This window comes from Pseudochaenichthys georgianus, unplaced genomic scaffold, assembly GCF_902827115.2.
Source record: "Pseudochaenichthys georgianus unplaced genomic scaffold, fPseGeo1.2 scaffold_1416_arrow_ctg1, whole genome shotgun sequence".
Lineage (NCBI taxonomy): Eukaryota > Metazoa > Chordata > Actinopteri > Perciformes > Channichthyidae > Pseudochaenichthys > Pseudochaenichthys georgianus.
Window position 1 is genome coordinate 14957 of NW_027262277.1, and position 19871 is coordinate 34827.

Consider the following 19871-nt stretch of genomic DNA (forward strand, 5'->3'; position numbering starts at 1 on the left):
GGGTTTGAACCTGTGCTACAGCCCACTGCGCCACAGGGACACAACGACATGCTGACTGAGGTGGGGTTTGAACCTGTGCTCCAGGCCACTGCGCCACAGGGACACAACGACATGCTGACTGAGGTGGGGTTTGAACCTGTGCTCCAGGCCACTGCGCCACAGGGACACGACGACATGCTGACTGCAGTGGGGTTTGAACCTGTGCTACAGCCCACTGCGCCACAGGGACACAACGACATGCTGACTGAGGTGGGGTTTGAACCTGTGCTACAGGCCACTGCGCCACAGGGACACAACGACATGCTGACTGAGGTGGGGTTTGAACCTGTGCTCCAGGCCACTGCGCCACAGGGACACGACGACATGCTGACTGCAGTGGGGTTTGAACCTGTGCCCCCCTAACCCCAACGCACTATCCACTGCGCCACAGGCCTCCCGGCATAAATGACAGGAACATCTCAGAACAGGAAATAAGAACAACAACAAACAGACGGAGAATCAACACGTTTTATTAAAATACAGTGTGTGTTAGTGTATCTCCGTGTGTGTGTGTGTGTGTGTGTGTGTGTGTGTGTGTGTGTGTGTGTGTGTGTGTGTGTGTGTGTGAATCACAGGAGTGCACTCTTGGCGTACGACAGCAAACACATTGATTGGTCGAAAGACGTCCGTAGCTCCGCCCACCCAGCCTCCAGCCTATTGGAGAGCCCCAGTAACGCTGCCATGGCAACCGGGTCCTGAGAGAGGGAGCGCAGGTGCACCTGAGGGAGGAGAGATTTTCACAATAAAGGTCTGGAGCTCAACGACACCTTTTATACTGAAAAGCTGCTGCGCCCTCGGCCTCTGGGTGCCCTTCGGCCTCAGGGTGCCCTTCGGCCTCAGGGTGCCCTTCGGCCTCTGGGTGCCCTTCGGCCTCTGGGTGCCCTTCGGCCTCAGGGTGCCCTTCGGCCTCAGGGTGCCCTTCGGCCTCAGGGTGCCCTTCGGCCTCAGGGTGCCCTTCGGCCTCAGGGTGCCCTTCGGCCTCAGGGTGCCCTTCGGCCTCTGGGTGCCCTTCGGCCTCAGGGTGCCCTTCGGCCTCAGGGTGCCCTTCGGCCTCAGGGTGCCCTTCGGCCTCAGGGTGCCCTTCGGCCTCAGGGTGCCCTTCGGCCTCAGGGTGCCCTTCGGCCTCAGGGTGCCCTTCGGCCTCAGGGTGCCCTTCGGCCTCAGGGTGCCCTTCGGCCTCAGGGTGCCCTTCGCCCTCTGGATGCCCTTCGGCCTCCAGAGGGCTGGCTCTCTCAGCAGTGGCACCCTGGGGTGCAGAAGAGTCACAATCTACATCGATGTTTTTATTTAAAGTACATTCAGATGGAACCTGGTGAAACATCGTTTGTCCTTATAGTGAAACCTTGGAAGATGGTAAGGTCGACTGAAAGCGGACCAGAAGCACCCTGTCTCAAGGTCGATGCACCACAAGTGACCTTTGACCTTTTGAGACAAAGCTCCTCCGGGTCATTTGGGTGGATGTTCCTGATCTCTGGATGTTGCTGATTGACCTCTCCGTGACCTCTAGAACCTCCTTCACACCAACGCAACTCCGGTTCAAGCTCCGTGAGCTTTTTAGGTTCAGAACCGGTTCTTCGGTTTAGCTCCGGCTCTGTTCACACCGCCCTGAGTCCGACTGGTGCTGCGTCATCGTTTGCGTGCCTGCTTCTTAAACCCCTCACAACAACAACAACAACAACAACAACAATGCCAATTGTGCTCCAGCTTCCTCTGCACCTCCTCAGTGGACCAGGTTCCCAGCAGGGAGCTGGTCTCCTCAGTGGACCAGGTTCCCAGCAGGAAGCTGGTCTCCTCAGTGGACCAGGTTCCCAGCAGGGAGCTGGTCTCCTCAGTGGACCAGGTTCCCAGCAGGGAGCTGGTCTCCTCAGTGGACCAGGTTCCCAGCAGGGAGCTGGTCTCCTCAGAGGACCAGGTTCCCAGCAGGGAGCTGGTCTCCTCAGAGGACCAGGTTCCCAGCAGGGAGCTGGTCTCTTCAGTGGACCAGGTTCCCAGCAGGGAGCTGGTCTCTTCAGTGGACCAGGTTCCCAGCAGGGAGCTGGTCTCCTCAGTGGACCAGGTTCCCAGCAGGGAGCTGGTCTCCTCAGTGGACCAGGTTCCCAGCAGGGAGCTGGTCTCCTCAGTGGACCAGGTTCCCAGCAGGGAGCTGGTCTCCTCAGAGGACCAGGTTCCCAGCAGGGAGCTGGTCTCCTCAGAGGACCAGGTTCCCAGCAGGGAGCTGGTCTCCTCAGTGGACCAGGTTCCCAGCAGGGAGCTGGTCTCTTCAGTGGACCAGGTTCCCAGCAGGGAGCTGGTCTCCTCAGTGGACCAGGTTCCCAGCAGGGAGCTGGTCTCCTCAGTGGACCAGGTTCCCAGCAGGGAGCTGGTCTCCTCAGAGGACCAGGTTCCCAGCAGGGAGCTGGTCTCCTCAGAGGACCAGGTTCCCAGCAGGGAGCTGGTCTCCTCAGTGGACCAGGTTCCCAGCAGGGAGCTGGTCTCCTCAGAGGACCAGGTTCCCAGCAGGGAGCTGGTCTCCTCAGAGGACCACCGCTGCTTGTTACTTTTCTCCATCGTTGTGTACAAGCTGGAGAAAACGCGGGCTTGTTGTTGTTGTTGTTCAGGAGTTGATCCCGCCCCCGCCCCGAATGAGGTAGCAGTGACCGTTAGAGCCAATAGAATCGAAGGGGATCTCCACACACACCAACGTTACCAAGACAACGTGGGGGCTTCGCGCATGCAGTTGGCCGTAAAGCCAAACCTGTCTCTCGCTCCGACGTCTGGAGACGGGAAAGCAGGATGTTGCTAACGGAAGATCAGGAGCCATTGAAGACCAGACCCCCACCCAGGTGGGCCACACTGCCGCGTAGCTGCAGGTGGGCCACACTGCCGCGTAGCTGCAGGTGGGCCACACTGCCGCGTAGCTGCAGGTGGGCCACACTGCCGCGTAGCTGCAGGTGGGCCACACTGCCGCGTAGCTGCAGGTGGGCCACACTGCCGCGTAGCTGCAGGTGGGCCACACTGCCGCGTAGCTGCAGGTGGGCCACACTGCCGCGTAGCTGCAGGTGGGCCACACTGCCGCGTAGCTGCAGGTGGGCCACACTGCCGCGTAGCTGCAGGTGGGCCACAGTGCCGCGTAGCTGCAGGTGGGCCACACTGCCGCGTAGCTGCAGGTGGGCCACACTGCCGCGTAGCTGCAGGTGGGCCACACTGCCGCGTAGCTGCAGGTGGGCCACACTGCCGCGTAGCTGCAGGTGGGCCACACTGCCGCGTAGCTACAGGTGGGCCACACTGCCGCGTAGCTACAGGTGGGCCACACTGCCGCGTAGCTACAGGTGGGCCACACTGCCGCGTAGCTACAGGTGGGCCACACTGCCGCGTAGCTGCAGGTGGGCCACACTGCCGTGTAGTTGCCTAGCGCCGCGTGCTGTGAGGTCTGTTTGTTAATAGGTTTGCGAGTTCTGATCATGGAGTGATGATGCAGATACATCCATGGGGTGGATGTGCAGCTACGATAAGTGATAAGGGTGTTATGAGTGACTTTCTGTGCAAACGCACGTGGCTAACGCAGAGGCTGAGCGCGAGCCACGTGTTTCGTTGCTGAGTCTCTTCCCGTTACGGATATGGAACATTCAGAGCTGCTCGGCTATGGCAAAAATCATAATCTCCATTCTTTGGGTCAATGACTGATATCACGATTATTAAAAACGATTATCCATTGACTTGAAAACATTGGAGATAAAACATGTGAACATTATGTTTTTAACAGCCTGAACTTTAAGAATAACTCAACTGAAAAACCAAAAAGAAAAAGTAATAACAATAATAAAAAATAATCGTTTTATTTCGATTACGTTGTTTCCGTAATCGTTGCAAGCCATAATCGTAATTGCGATGAATTGAGCAGCCCTACTTCATAGTTCATTAAATATTGAGAAGCCCTCAGACGCCGTTTCCTGCAGGTGATGGGGTTCAACAGGTTAAGAGCGACTAACACTTCCAGGTGCAGGACCTTTATTTTGAAAGGGTCACATGAATTGAATGTTGCGCTCTGATTGGCTTACCTTCAGGAAAAGCGCCAGGTAACCCTGTGCCAGGTCGAAGTCCCGCCCACTGGCCAGCATGCTGTCAATCATCTGGATGAAGGCGGGCAGCAGACTGGCTCCGCCACCTGGTGATGTGGCCCCGCCCCCTAGTGATGTCAGACAGGTGATCTCCACGGAGACCGCTGCCGGCCCACAATCCTTCAGGAGACTGAGCGGGCGATCGACTGCACGGAGAGAGAGAGATATTATTATCCAGAGTCCTCTTTGAGAGCAGCATGCTAACACAGGTATCCCAACTGGAGCTGAGTTCAAGACAGGATGTGTGATCACCCAGAAGAGCATCAGGACTGCTTGAGGCATGTGAGCATTTTGAGAAAGTGAGAATTTTGAGAAAAAGTGAGAATTTTGAGAAAAAGTCATTTTTTTTTAGAAAAAGTGCGATTTTTTTAGAAAAAGTGAGAATTTTTTGAAAAAGTGAGAATTTTGAGAAAAAGGCAATTTTTTTAGAAGTGAGAATTTTGAGAAAAAGTCAAAAAAATAGAAACAGTGAGAATTTTGAGAAAAAGTCAAAAAAATAGAAACAGTGAGAATTTTGAGAAAAAGTCAATTTCTTTTGGAAAAAGTGAGAATTTTGAGAAAAGGTGAGAATTTTTAGAAAAAGTGAGAATTTTGAGAAAAAGTCAGAACCAACTAATTCTCTTTTTATGTTGACTACTATTGAGAGGATCATAAATAATGGATCCTGAGGTTTAAGCTCAAGCCGGGGACCAGGGAGGGTTTTCTAACAGAAATACATATCCAGAATAAATAAACCCAAAATAAATCATTTATATTGATCACATGACCCGGTCCTGAGGTCTACAGGAACAGAGTGTTACACGATGAAAGATTCATTAAATGATAAACATAGTCTCATCAGATGTGTTTTATAGATATGAAATGAACCCATTAAATAATATCAGGTGTTAGGGTGAGCCTCACAGCAGGAGGTCTGCAGCGCCACCTGCAGGTCGGAGAGGAACTCAGAGCGCTGCGTCAGGAGAGAGGAGCCCAGCAGGCGAGACTGCAACAACAACAACAACAACAACAATTAGATAATAACATTAGAGGTACTTTATTCATCCTGCAGCAGCATGAAGCAAAAACAAGGCACAGAACAACCCTCAGTGGTGAGCGTGAAGACAAATAAAACACAGCTGAAGGGACATCTTCTGCCATGAGCAGGTGTGCTTGATCAGGTGTGCTTGATCAGGTGTGAGTGATCAGGTGTGAGTGATCAGGAGTGATGTCAGGAAGCAGGGATGTTCCCCTGAAGCAGGGATGTTCCCCTGAACCAGAGATGGGGACTTGAGTCTGCGACTCGGACTCGAGTCGCACACACAGAGACTTCAGACTTGACTTGGACTCGTGACCAAAAGACTTCAGACTCGACTTGGACTCGTGTGTTGGGACTCGTGAACAATCATTGTGTTTTCTATTGTTGGCGTATTAAAGGTGGGGTAGGTACATTTGAGAGAAACCGGCTCGAGATCGCTAGAATCTGAAAATACACAACCGGAGATAATCTGCAAGAGGCTGCTACTTCCTTATAGAGCCCGCCTCCTCCAACACACACGAACGCGCACATGACCAATGAGGGCACGAGATAAGTTTGTGCCCAGATGGAAGGCTGACAGGCAGGCAGGCCATCCAGTTACTTTAGCCGGGCTCATTACGCAGACGTGCGCGCCTCTGTTACTACCTCGTAGTAACACAATAGCGACCGGCGGCACACCTGCGGCTGTACCGCTTGTAATTCGGTTCAACTCCAAACACTTCGAACAAAACGCCGGCGGCACCAACAAAAGGAGCGCACACTGCAAAGTCTGCAATATCAAAATCAAGGATGCTGGCGCAACAACGTCACATTTCATCAGGCACTTGAAAACTCACCCGGAGAGGTCAGTCACATTAACGCATGGACGGTTAGCAAACATGTTTAGCTCAGCATCAGCTGTGTGATGCTAACTTAGCTTGCTGCTAGCTTTGTAACTGAAGATTTGAAAAGATTAGTGAATGTTTGCTTGTCACACTTGTTTGAGTTGAGTGGCGTTGACATCCAACTCTTGACATGACATAAAAAAGGTCGGGAAGGTTAATCATTACCCGCTTTTAAGTACTTGTAACAGTTTCCCTGCGGGGGATTAATAAAGTATTTGCTTACTGATTTCTGATTCTGTGTGTTTTGCTTATAAGTTGTTTGCATTTAGCCAAAGTGTGATGTTTGTCCTCACATTGCAATAGCCTGTTTAAAGTGATCATATAACAAACAACTAATCAGTACTGATACTGTATGCTAATAGATATAGGAGTGATAATAACACAGTAAATGCTTTGAACTTCTTAGATATAGCTGTGCAGTATTCTGAACAGACTGGATAGCAGCAGACAATAGAAGGCTTATTACAACCAGAAGAGACATGAGACTTTTATTCGTTAGAGACTTGAGACTTGACTTGGACTCGTGACCAAAGACTTGAGACTTGACTTGGACTTGCAAAAAAAGACTGCCCTGAACTTCACCTCGCTATCAGCTCCATTCTCTCTCTGTGTCCTCGCTACCTGAACCTCACCTGAGTTTCTTCTGTTGCCACGGGAGACGTGAATCGAGGCGTCAGGCCGGTGACTGTCGGGAGGAAGAAGGGAGCGGAGGGAGGAGCTGAGGGGGGGGCGGAGGGCTTATTCCTCCTCTGAGACAGAGAGACAGACAGAGAGAGAGAGAGAGAGAGAGAGAGAGAGAGAGAGAGAGAGAGAGAGAGACACACACACGTTAAATATATGCAATATATTTCTAACCACCTGGTGGACAAAGTTGCGTTGGGATTGTCAGTTTATCTTTAGGAAGGTTCTGAGTGAGTGTTTGCCCAGGCGTCTCACCTTGATGGTGTCCAGGTGCATCAGACTCTTCCACCTTGACTCTGGCAGCAGAGAGAGCGTCACTAGCTCCGCCCCCAGCTGCTCAGCTGACTCGTACGCATCATCAAAGTCCTCTGATGTCACTTCCTGTTCAGAAGCGTCTGCCGTGACGCCGGGCAGCGTCTCCTCCGTCGGCAGGAAGTCAGCCGGGAGGGGGCGGAGCCCAACGGGTCCACACAGGCTCTTATTGGTCCTGAGGGAGAGACGGCACTGTGATTGGCTGCTGGAGATCAGTGTTCTACACAGAGCGAGGTTATATAACAATGTATTTAAACATATGAATCAATATGAATCCTGCGATGTGATTGGTTCTGACCAGAGGTAAACGCCCAGACTGTCTACGTGTGTCGTAACCAGGAAGTCTCCCGTCGGCGACAGCGACACGCTGGTGGGCGCCATGGCAACCAGGAAACAGTCGACGAGGCTGAAGAAGAAGAGATAAAGGTTGCCGTCAACGTGTCGTTGAACAATAAAGTTAAATCGAGCGGACCGTTCCACTCTCACCTTCCGGAGGGGAGGTCCCAGGTCCGGATGGTGCAGTCCATTGCCACGGTAACCAGCCAGCGGCCATCAGGGCTGAAGGTCTGCAGAGAGAAACAGAGTTAGCATGTTAGCTGTTATTGAGCATCAGGATGTTAGCGTGTTAGCTTTCCTGTACCCACCATGTCGTTGATGTTGCCTTGGTGACCGGCATACTTCCTGACGATCCGTCTGGTTTCTATGTCAACAACCAGCAGCGTGAAGTCGTCCAGCGCTAATGCTAACATCCCGCTAACGTGAAGAAACAACACTGTTAGCATGCTAATAAGGAATATAAACATAAACAACACAAGGAAGAAGCTGGTCAGGTGACACATGCTAACCCTTAGCTACCTGTCTCTGTGTATCATCATGCTAACTGTTAGCTAACCGTCTCTGTGTAGCATCATGTTAGCTGTTAGCTACCTGTCTCTGTGTATCATCATGCTAACTGTTAGCTAACCGTCTCTGTGTAGCATCATGTTAGCTGTTAGCTACCTGTCTCTGTGTAGCATCATGCTAGCTGTTAGCTAACCGTCTCTGTGTAGCATCATGCTAACTGTTAGCTAACCGTCTCTGTGTAGCATCAAGCTAACCCTTAGCTACCTGTCTCTGTGTATCATCATGCTAACTATTAGCTACCTGTCTCTGTGTAGCATCATGCTAGCTGTTAGCTAATGGTCTCTCTGTGTAGCATCATGCTAACTGTTAGCTAACCGTCTCTGTGTAGCATCAAGCTAACCCTTAGCTACCTGTCTCTGTGTAGCATCATGCTAGCTGGCGCAGCAGGTAGCTTTAGCTCCCCTTCCTGCTTCCTGGTCTTGAAGCGCCAGAACTTGAGGAGCCAATCAGAGCCTGCTGTAAAGGTCATCTGATTCAGGGTCTCCGTGGCGACGCCTCGCACCGCCCCACTGTGAGCTGAGGGAGAGAGAGAGAGAGAGGGCGGGGAGAGTGAGGGACAGACAGAACGGACCAATTACAGAGCAGGTCAAGGGACCAATCACAGAGCAGGTGAAGGGACCAATCACAGAGCAGGTTAAGGGACCAATGACAGAGCAGCGTACCTCTCTCCGCCCCCAGCCCCCCGCGGTGAAGGCCGGACTGAAGGTTGTAAACATCGACGCGCCCGCTCGACGAGCCAATCACAGCAAAGTTACCACAGGAAGTGATGTCGACAGCCTGGGGAGCAGAAACAGGAAGTCACATGACGCTGAGAGAGAGCAGGGGGAGGAGCTTAGTCGCTGTGGTGTAAACAGGCGTTTCAGAGAGAGGGGGAGGAGCTGCTCAGATTTATAAAGTCGTCTTCATGGAGAATCAAAGGTGTCCTAATTGGTCATCACTGCAGCTCCCCTCACGCAGCTCTAATGAACGGCAGGTATCAGGGCACCTGAACGCAGCATCAGCTCAGAGCCATCACTTCTGTTTACAGTTAGTTCACTTTAGTTATAAATAGCTTAATATTGATTTAACTCAGCCTCACGTCTCCGACATTTAGCCTTTTATCTATCAATCTGTCTCTCTCTCTCAACATGTCTATTTTCTACTTTTTTAACGCTATTTTATTTCTATTTGAGACGTTTACATTTTGAATCGTTTATTTATTTTAATGTCTCTAATGTTCAATGCCTTGTTTCTTTATGCTGCTGCAACGCCAACATTTCACACATTGGGATCAATAAAGTCCTTCTGATGTGATCTGATGTTACCGTGGCGATGCCGGTGCGGTGTTCTCTCGGCGGCTGCAGGTGATGATCTCCCATGGTGCACCGCTGGTAGTTCCAGGTGGTGGTTGCTAGGCGACCGCGGTGACACGCCACGATGCCGTCCCAGTCCGACTGACGAGCAGCAACTGTCAATCATCAGAGGGTTCATAAAGCTACACGTTAGCCTAGCCTGATCCATCGCCGCCTCGCACACAGTCAGTCAGGGTATTTACTAATCACTATGTTATTCGTTCGGCATCATTTTGAAACGTGTATTATAATTAAATCACTGTAAAATATGTATTTGTTGTTGGTTGTATCTACCATTGTATCTCATGGAGATAAGACCCGCCCCCTCGCCAGGAGTAAACTCCAATGAGGTGAAACTCCAGCTCGATCATGAGATTAAAGCTTCATCGCTGACAGTTTCTGTGTTTGAATGTGCTAATGAGGCGCTATGTACAGCTAATGCTAACAGGATGAATCTATGTACCGCTAACAGGATGTATCTATGTACAGCTAATGCTAACAGGATGTATCCATGTACTGCTAACGCTAACAGGCGCTTTGTACAGCTAACGCTAACAGGATGTATCTATGTACAGCTAATGCTAACAGGATGTATCTATGTACTGCTAACGCTAACAGGCGCTTTGTACAGCTAACGCTAACAGGCGCTTTGTGAAGCTAATGCTAATAGGATTAATTTATGTACATCCTGTGGGTATAGCTAAACCATAGGATGAATTTATGTAAAGCTAATGCTAGCAGGATTAATCTATGTAATGCTAACAGGCACTTTGTAGAGCTAATGCTAACAGGATGAATCTATGTACCGCTAACGCTAACAGGCGCTTTGTACAGCTAACGCAAACAGGCGCTTTGTAGAGCTAATGCTAACAGGATGAATCTATGTAAAGCTAATGCTAACAGGATGAATCTATGTACCGCTAACGCTAACAGGATGAATCTATGTACAGCTAACGCTAACAGGATGAATCTATGTACCGCTAACGCTAACAGGCGCTTTGTACAGCTAACGCTAACAGGCGCTTTGTGAAGCTAATGCTAACAGGATGAATCTATGTACCGCTAACGCTAACAGGCGCTTTGTAGAGCTAATGCTAATAGGATTAATTTATGTACATCCTGTGGGTACATCTAACCCATAGGATGAATTTATGTAAAGCTAATGCTAACAGGGTTAATCTATGTAATGCTAAGAGGCCCTATGTACAGCTAATGCTAACAGGATGAATCTATGTACAGCTAACGCTAACAGGATGAATCTATGTACCGCTAACGCTAACAGGCGCTTTGTAGAGCTAATGCTAATAGGATTAATTTATGTACATCCTGTGGGTACATCTAACCCATAGGATGAATTTATGTAAAGCTAATGCTAACAGGGTTAATCTATGTAATGCTAAGAGGCCCTATGTACAGCTAACGCTAACAGGATGAATCTATGTACAGCTAACGCTAACAGGCGCTTTGTAAAGCTAATGCTAACAGGATGAATGTATGTAAAGCTAACAGGATGAATGTATGTAAAGCTAACGCTAACAGGCGCTATGTAAAGCTAACGCTAACAGGCGCTTTGTAAAGCAAACGCTAACAGGTGCTTTGTAAAGCTAACGCTAATAGGATGAATGTAAAGCTTTGTAAAGCTAACGATGAGATTAATGCTTCATCCCTGGCAGTTCCTGAAGTGTTTGAATATGCTAATGAAGCTAATGCTAATCATCACCCACCAGAGGACAGCGCAGTGATGGCGGGGAGACGCAGGTGCTCGAACGTCAGACCCTTCTTCTTCTTCTTCTCCTTCTTCTTGTTGATGGAGCCTGAACACACACACACACACACACACACACACACACACACACACACACACACACACACACACACACACACACACACACACACACACACACACACACACACACACACACACACACACACACACACACACACACACACACACACACACACACACACACACACACACACACACACACACACACACACACACGGTTGTTACCATGGATACCAAATCAAACAGTGGACCAATGTGATCAGGACGTGGTGTCACGTGATCAGGACGTGGTGTCACGTGATTGGCTGCAGGACTGACCGTGACCCAGGCTCTTGTTGAAGCGCTCGTGCACCGTGGAGAAGGACTGCAGCGTCCCGTCCTGACCTGCAGGGGGCAGCAGACACCACTTTATATACACATACTATAATATCTATATATATATATATATATATATATATAACATCTATATCTTTCACTCAGAACAGCTTCCTTATCAAAATGTGATTTAAAAATAAACAGAGTTTCAGGGAAGCAGAGCTCAGTGTGAACAAGGTGTAAATAATATAAATAACAACAAATAACATTTCATTTGATCAAACTAAATAACGTTAAAGAAAGTAAATATTAAAGCTGCAACAACGAGTCAAACATTGACCATCAGTTGTTGTTGTAATAAATGTTGTTACCGGCACTGAGGATGTTCTTGCCGTCGTTTCCGTGGTGACGGATGGTGGTGGGCGGGGCACTGTGTCCCTGACGACAGCGTAGCAACCGGGGTCCGCCCCCTGCCTGGTCGAATATCCACACCTGAAGAAACTATGGAGTTAACCTTCACACTAACGACCTTCAGATTAACAACCGCCTGTTTTATGTTATCTTTTATTCCATGCTATTTTTACTACATTGTGATATTATAGTTTTCTCTCTGTGTTTATTCTTGCTTGTCTCTCATGTCTGCTCCAAGTCGAACTCCTCGTACGAGTCGGTCGACCTGGAGATAAACCTGGTTCTGATAACTACCGCTAACCCTCATCATGTGATAAAGACATTGTTATTATTGTTGTTGTTGTCACCTTGATGGCGTTGTCGGCCCCGTTGGTGATGAGCAGCGGCTCTCCGTGCAGGAAGGTTGCCGCGGCGATGGCGGTATTGTGGGCGTGTCTCTGCTGAGTCACCAGGTGACGGCGCTCCAGGTCCCAGAATGCAATATGGCCCTGCGGACTGCCGGACGCCAGGATGGGGGGGCCGTCTGCAGACAACAATCAACAATAAACAACAACAAGGTTCCAGTCCGGGGGGGGGTCACCTGTACCATCACTACTAGGGATCGACCGATATGGCTTTTTCAAGGCCGATACCGATTATTAGTAATCAAGGAGACCGATAACCGATATTTGGAACCGATGTACATTTGCTGTAAAATCAGAAAGTCTTGGTGTCAAAATGTAGAATAACTCCAACTCAACTCAACTTCTTTGAAATGCATTTACGCATAGTCTATATTATGTTTAATGAACTTTTAAACATCTTCCAGCTGGTTTCCTCTCTGAGCCTTTTCTTTAGTGCAGCCGTCTGCAGTGAGTCAGAGAGAGACAGGAAGTGGGGCTGCAGGCTGACAATAATGCTTACTTTATTATATCTGTCTGTCAGCATGACATCCCAACAAGCTGCTAGCCACTGCACAGCACTAGTGCTAATGTTTTGCAAACTATTAAAAGTGAGGCTATCACAGCAGACCTAACGTGAGACTCGGAGCCTCGCTTCTAATATGTTGCTAAACATTTGCTAAATACATGTTGGCTAGCTGATGAGCTTCACATATCAATCTGAAAAACTGCGAGGCTCCACTCGCAGCCCCCCCCCCCCCCGAGACGCTGCACTCTGACGGACTTCCCGCGTCCCTGTGTAACTGGGAAGCTGATAGAACTGGATCAATAGATCGTGCTGTTTTTGCAGCTTCGGTTTAACACACGTGGCTCTGCCGCTCAGCGCTGCTGCTCGCCTCAGTCTGTGTCTGCGTTCTTTCACCTGCCTGTCATCTGAGAAGGTCCGCCTCTCTGGCTCCCGCCCGGAACGTCTTCAGTGATAGCCTATCAGATCGCGCTGTGGGCGGGACATTGCTCGTGTACAGAGTGGTGGCTGCAGCCAGAGAAACGGCATCAGAGCCAACGTGTTATCGGCAATTTGATTAAAAAAAAGGCCGATAACGATAATCGGTCAAATGCGGAATATCGGTCGACCCCTAATCACTACGATAGGATAACACTTTAACGGTCAAGTCTGAAGTCTGGAGCACAGAGGATGCTTCAGACTGGAGCACAGAGGATGCTTCAGGCTGGAGCACAGAGGATGCTTCAGGCTGTCTGGAGCACAGAGGATGCTTCAGGCTGGAGCACAGAGGATGCTTCAGGCTGTCTGGAGCACAGAGGATGCTTCAGACTGTCTGGAGCACAGAGGATGCTTCAGGCTGGAGCACAGAGGATGCTTCAGGCTGTCTGGAGCACAGAGGATGCTTCAGACTGTCTGGAGCACAGAGGATGCTTCAGGCTGGAGCACAGAGGATGCTTCAGACTGACTGGAGCACAGAGGATGCTTCAGACTGGAGCACAGAGGATGCTTCAGGCTGTCTGGAGCACAGAGGATGCTTCAGACTGTCTGGAGCACAGAGGATGCTTCAGACTGTCTGGAGCACAGAGGATGCTTCAGACTGGAACACAGAGGATGCTTCAGGCTGTCTGGAGCACAGAGGATACTTCAGACTGACTGGAGCACAGAGGATGCTTCAGGCTGACTGGAGCACAGAGGATGCTTCAGGCTGTCTGGAGCACAGAGGATACTTCAGACTGTCTGGAGCACAGAGGATGCTTCAGACTGGAGCACAGAGGATGCTTCAGACTGACTGGAGCACAGAGGATGCTTCAGGCTGTCTGGAGCACAGAGGATACTTCAGACTGTCTGGAGCACAGAGGATGCTTCAGACTGGAGCACAGAGGATGCTTCAGACTGTCTGGAGCACAGAGGATGCTTCAGACTGTCTGGAGCACAGAGGATGCTTCAGACTGTCTGGAGCACAGAGGATACTTCAGACTGACTGGAGCACAGAGGATGCTTCAGGCTGACTGGAGCACAGAGGATGCTTCAGACTGGAGCACAGAGGATGCTTCAGACTGTCTGGAGCACAGAGGATGCTTCAGACTGTCTGGAGCACAGAGGATGCTTCAGGCTGGAGCACAGAGGATGCTTCAGGCTGTCTGGAGCACAGAGGATGCTTCAGGCTGTCTGGAGCACAGAGGATGCTTCAGGCTGGAGCACAGAGGATGCTTCAGGCTGTCTGGAGCACAGAGGATGCTTCAGGCTGGAGCACAGAGGATGCTTCAGACTGGAGCACAGAGGATGCTTCAGGCTGTCTGGAGCACAGAGGATGCTTCAGGCTGTCTGGAGCATAGAGGATGCTTCAGGCTGACTGGAGCACAGAGGATGCTTCAGACTGGAGCACAGAGGATGCTTCAGGCTGTCTGGAGCACAGAGGATGCTTCAGACTGGAGCACAGAGGATGCTTCAGGCTGTCTGGAGCACAGAGGATGCTTCAGGCTGGAGCACAGAGGATGCTTCAGGCTGACTGGAGCACAGAGGATGCTTCAGGCTGACTGGAGCACAGAGGATGCTTCAGGCTGGAGCACAGAGGATGCTTCAGGCTGTCTGGAGCACAGAGGATGCTTCAGACTGTCTGGAGCACAGAGGATGCTTCAGGCTGACTGGAGCACAGAGGATGCTTCAGGCTGACTGGAGCACAGAGGATGCTTCAGACTGGAGCACAGAGGATGCTTCAGTCTGGAGCACAGAGGATGCTTCAGGCTGTCTGGAGCACAGAGGATGCTTCAGGCTGACTGGAGCACAGAGGATGCTTCAGGCTGACTGGAGCACAGAGGATGCTTCAGACTGGAGCACAGAGGATGCTTCAGACTGTCTGGAGCACAGAGGATGCTTCAGACTGGAGCACAGAGGATGCTTCAGACTGGAGCACAGAGGATGCTTCAGACTGTCTGGAGCACAGAGGATGCTTCAGACTGTCTGGAGCACAGAGGATGCTTCAGGCTGTCTGGAGCACAGAGGATGCTTCAGGCTGTCTGGAGCACAGAGGATGCTTCAGACTGTCTGGAGCACAGAGGATGCTTCAGGCTGACTGGAGCACAGAGGATGCTTCAGGCTGTCTGGAGCACAGAGGATGCTTCAGGCTGTCTGGAGCACAGAGGATGCTTCAGACTGTCTGGAGCACAGAGGATGCTTCAGGCTGTCTGGAGCACAGAGGATGCTTCAGACTGTCTGGAGCACAGAGGATGCTTCAGGCTGGAGCACAGAGGATGCTTCAGGCTGACTGGAGCACAGAGGATGCTTCAGACTGTCTGGAGCACAGAGGATGCTTCAGGCTGACTGGAGCACAGAGGATGCTTCAGGCTGTCTGGAGCACAGAGGATGCTTCAGACTGGAGCACAGAGGATGCTTCAGGCTGACTGGAGCACAGAGGATGCTTCAGACTGGAGCACAGAGGATGCTTCAGGCTGTCTGGAGCACAGAGGATGCTTCAGACTGTCTGGAGCACAGAGGATGCTTCAGGCTGACTGGAGCACAGAGGATGCTTCAGGCTGTCTGGAGCACAGAGGATGCTTCAGGCTGTCTGGAGCACAGAGGATGCTTCAGGCTGGAGCACAGAGGATGCTTCAGGCTGGAGCACAGAGGATGCTTCAGGCTGTCTGGAGCACAGAGGATGCTTCAGGCTGGAGCACAGAGGATGCTTCAGGCTGTCTGGAGCACAGAGGATGCTTCAGACTGTCTGGAGCACAGAGGATGCTTCAGGCTGACTGGAGCACAGAGGATGCTTCAGGCTGACTGGAGCACAGAGGATGCTTCAGACTGGAGCACAGAGGATGCTTCAGGCTGGAGCACAGAGGATGCTTCAGGCTGTCTGGAGCACAGAGGATGCTTCAGGCTGACTGGAGCACAGAGGATGCTTCAGGCTGACTGGAGCACAGAGGATGCTTCAGACTGGAGCACAGAGGATGCTTCAGACTGTCTGGAGCACAGAGGATGCTTCAGACTGGAGCACAGAGGATGCTTCAGACTGGAGCACAGAGGATGCTTCAGACTGTCTGGAGCACAGAGGATGCTTCAGACTGTCTGGAGCACAGAGGATGCTTCAGGCTGTCTGGAGCACAGAGGATGCTTCAGGCTGTCTGGAGCACAGAGGATGCTTCAGACTGTCTGGAGCACAGAGGATGCTTCAGGCTGACTGGAGCACAGAGGATGCTTCAGGCTGTCTGGAGCACAGAGGATGCTTCAGGCTGTCTGGAGCACAGAGGATGCTTCAGACTGTCTGGAGCACAGAGGATGCTTCAGGCTGGAGCACAGAGGATGCTTCAGGCTGACTGGAGCACAGAGGATGCTTCAGACTGTCTGGAGCACAGAGGATGCTTCAGGCTGACTGGAACACAGAGGATGCTTCAGGCTGTCTGGAGCACAGAGGATGCTTCAGACTGGAGCACAGAGGATGCTTCAGGCTGACTGGAGCACAGAGGATGCTTCAGACTGGAGCACAGAGGATGCTTCAGGCTGTCTGGAGCACAGAGGGTGCTTCAGACTGTCTGGAGCACAGAGGATGCTTCAGGCTGTCTGGAGCACAGAGGATGCTTCAGGCTGACTGGAGCACAGAGGATGCTTCAGGCTGTCTGGAGCACAGAGGATGCTTCAGGCTGTCTGGAGCACAGAGGATGCTTCAGGCTGGAGCACAGAGGATGCTTCAGGCTGGAGCACAGAGGATGCTTCAGGCTGTCTGGAGCACAGAGGATGCTTCAGGCTGGAGCACAGAGGATGCTTCAGGCTGTCTGGAGCACAGAGGATGCTTCAGGCTGGAGCACAGAGGATGCTTCAGGCTGTCTGGAGCACAGAGGATGCTTCAGGCTGTCTGGAGCACAGAGGATGCTTCAGGCTGTCTGGAGCATAGAGGATGCTTCAGGCTGACTGGAGCACAGAGGATGCTTCAGACTGGAGCACAGAGGATGCTTCAGACTGGAGCACAGAGGATGCTTCAGACTGGAGCACAGAGGATGCTTCAGGCTGGAGCACAGAGGATGCTTCAGGCTGGAGCACAGAGGATGCTTCAGGCTGGAGCACAGAGGATGCTTCAGGCTGGAGCACAGAGGATGCTTCAGGCTGGAGCACAGAGGATGCTTCAGGCTGGAGCACAGAGGATGCTTCAGGCTGGAGCACAGAGGATGCTTCAGGCTGGAGCACAGAGGATGCTGCTGGAGCCTCAGGTTATTATGGGATGTCAGGAAGTCTCTGACGGGGTCGACCAATCATCTGTGAGGAGCTGGAGCACTTAGATCTTAGAGAAGTTGCAACACGTCACCTGTCCTGAAAGCCAGCGAGCTGATTGGTCCCCAGTCCTGCGTGAAGCTCATCAGCGTCTCGTCCAATCGGATGTTGTGAATGATGATGCGGCCCGTCGCCGTGCCAACGCCCACCACGTCCACCGCGGGACTCTGGGAAATAAAATCTCATTCATTAAAATCACTGATTTTCAAAATAAAAGCATCTTTTATAAAAAACAGCATCTAAGCTTTAATCTTTTATCAGCTGACGCTTTCACAATAAGACAATCTGATAAATCACTGTTTCATCAGGACTTCAACAGGTTGAGGGAGAGCGTACCTGCTGCAGCACGGTGACGCCTGCCGACCAGCCGGGGAACGTGAACAGCAGCTTACTGAAGAACAAACAAACAGACCCTGAACGCATCATCGTTACTGAAGAACAAACAAACAGACCCTGAACGCATCATCGTTACTGAAGAACAAACAAACAGTCGGACCCTGAACGCATCATCGTTACTGAAGAACAAACATCCAGTCGGACCCTGAACGCATCATCGTTACTGAAGAACATCCAGTCAGACCCTGAACGCATCATCGTGACTGAAGAACAAACAAACAGACCCTGAACGCATCATCGTTACTGAAGAACAAACAAACAGTCAGACCCTGAACGCATCATCGTTACTGAAGAACAAACATCCAGTCGGACCCTGAACGCATCATCGTTACTGAAGAACAAACATCCAGTCAGACCCTGAACGCATCATCGTTACTGAAGAACAAACATCCAGTCGGACCCTGAACGCATCATCGTTACTGCAGACCCTGAACGCATCATCGTTACTGCAGACCCTGAACGCATCATCGTTACTGCAGACCCTGAACGCATCATCGTTACTGCAGACCCTGAACGCATCATCGTTATGAACTGAAGAGTGAATCTGATCAGCTGATGCTAACGTGCTAACGTGCTAACCTGGTCTTGATGTTCCACAGCTGCAATGCACCCTGGGAGCTCCCCAGCAGCACCTTGTTCAGGTAGGTGCTCGGGTGCATCATGGCCGACACGGAGAAGGAGGCGGAGTCAAAGTGCAGCCGCAGGTAGATATCTGAGGAGAGCAAGGCATCATGGGTAACAGGTAACACGATGCATCATGGGAACAGGATGCATGATGGGTAACGGGTCACATGACTCACCCCCCCCCTGGACATCCCACACGATGACATCACCCCCGGCGTCGGCAGAGACCAGCTGATCTCCGAGAGGAAGCAGCAGGCGCACTTCCTGTTCGTGTCCATGGTAACACATGACCACCTGGAGGGGGAGCAGCGAGGGTCAAAACCAGAGGCTGTGTTTAATAAAGTTTTATCTGAAGATGTGTTAATAAAGTTGTATGTGAAGATGTGTTAATAAAGTTATATCTGAAGATGTGTTAATAAAGTTATATCTGAAGATGTGTTAATAAAGTTATATGTGAAGATGTGTTAATAAAGTTTTATGTGAAGATGTGTTAATAAAGTTATATCTGAAGATGTGTTAATAAAGTTATATCTGAAGATGTGTTAATAAAGTTATATGTGAAGATGTGTTAATAAAGTTATATGTGAAGATGTGTTAATAAAGTTATATGTGAAGATGTGTTAATAAAGTTATATGTGAAGATGTGTTAATAAAGTTGTATGTGAAGATGTGTTAATAAAGTTATATCTGAAGATGTGTTAATAAAGTTATATCTGAAGATGTGTTAATAAAGTTATATGTGAAGATGTGTTAATAAAGTTTTATGTGAAGATGTGTTAATAAAGTTTTATGTGGAGATGTGTTAATAAAGTTATATCTGAAGATGTGTTAATAAAGTTATATGTGAAGATGTGTTAATAAAGTTATATGTGAAGATGTGTTAATAAAGTTATATGTGAAGATGTGTTAATAAAGTTATATCTGAAGATGTGTTAATAAAGTTATATGTGAAGATGTGTTAATAAAGTTATATCTGAAGATGTGTTAATAAAGTTTTATGTGAAGATGTGTTAATAAAGTTATATCTGAAGATGTGTTAATAAAGTTATATGTGAAGATGTGTTAATAAAGTTTTATGTGAAGATGTGTTAATAAAGTTATATGTGAAGATGTGTTAATAAAGTTATATGTGAAGATGTGTTAATAAAGTTATATGTGAAGATGTGTTAATAAAGTTTTATGTGAAGATGTGTTAATAAAGTTATATGTGAAGATGTGTTAATAAAGTTATATGTGAAGATGTGTTAATAAAGTTTTATGTGAAGATGTGTTAATAAAGTTATATCTGAAGATGTGTTAATAAAGTTATATCTGAAGATGTGTTAATAAAGTTATATGTGAAGATGTGTTAATAAGTTATATCTGAAGATGTGTTAATAAAGTTATATCTGAAGATGTGTTAATAAAGTTATATCTGAAGATGTGTAA

The 19871-nt window shown here is 49.6% G+C and overlaps 1 protein-coding gene and 1 non-coding gene across 2 annotated transcripts; both read right to left on the minus strand.

Annotated features, from left to right (window-relative positions):
* Positions 1–493: 493 nt before the first annotated feature.
* Positions 494–18733, minus strand: wdr36 (WD repeat domain 36). Its single transcript, XM_034077229.1, has 19 exons — positions 18620–18733; positions 18399–18531; positions 17760–17814; positions 17458–17590; positions 12125–12300; positions 11738–11858; positions 11370–11435; positions 10990–11079; positions 9239–9381; positions 8597–8711; positions 8285–8450; positions 7676–7784; positions 7518–7597; positions 7330–7437; positions 6975–7206; positions 6671–6787; positions 5040–5121; positions 4077–4282; positions 494–758 (listed from the first exon to the last, which is right to left on the minus strand). Exons 1-19 carry the CDS (start codon positions 18729–18731, stop codon positions 609–611), a joined length of 2394 nt encoding a protein of 797 aa, XP_033933120.1. The 5' UTR covers positions 18732–18733; the 3' UTR covers positions 494–608.
* On the minus strand, positions 8812–8877 carry LOC117441033 (small nucleolar RNA SNORD58). Its single transcript, XR_004551354.1, has one exon. It is a non-coding gene; the product is annotated as a small nucleolar RNA SNORD58 (small nucleolar RNA).
* Positions 18734–19871: the final 1138 nt, after the last annotated feature.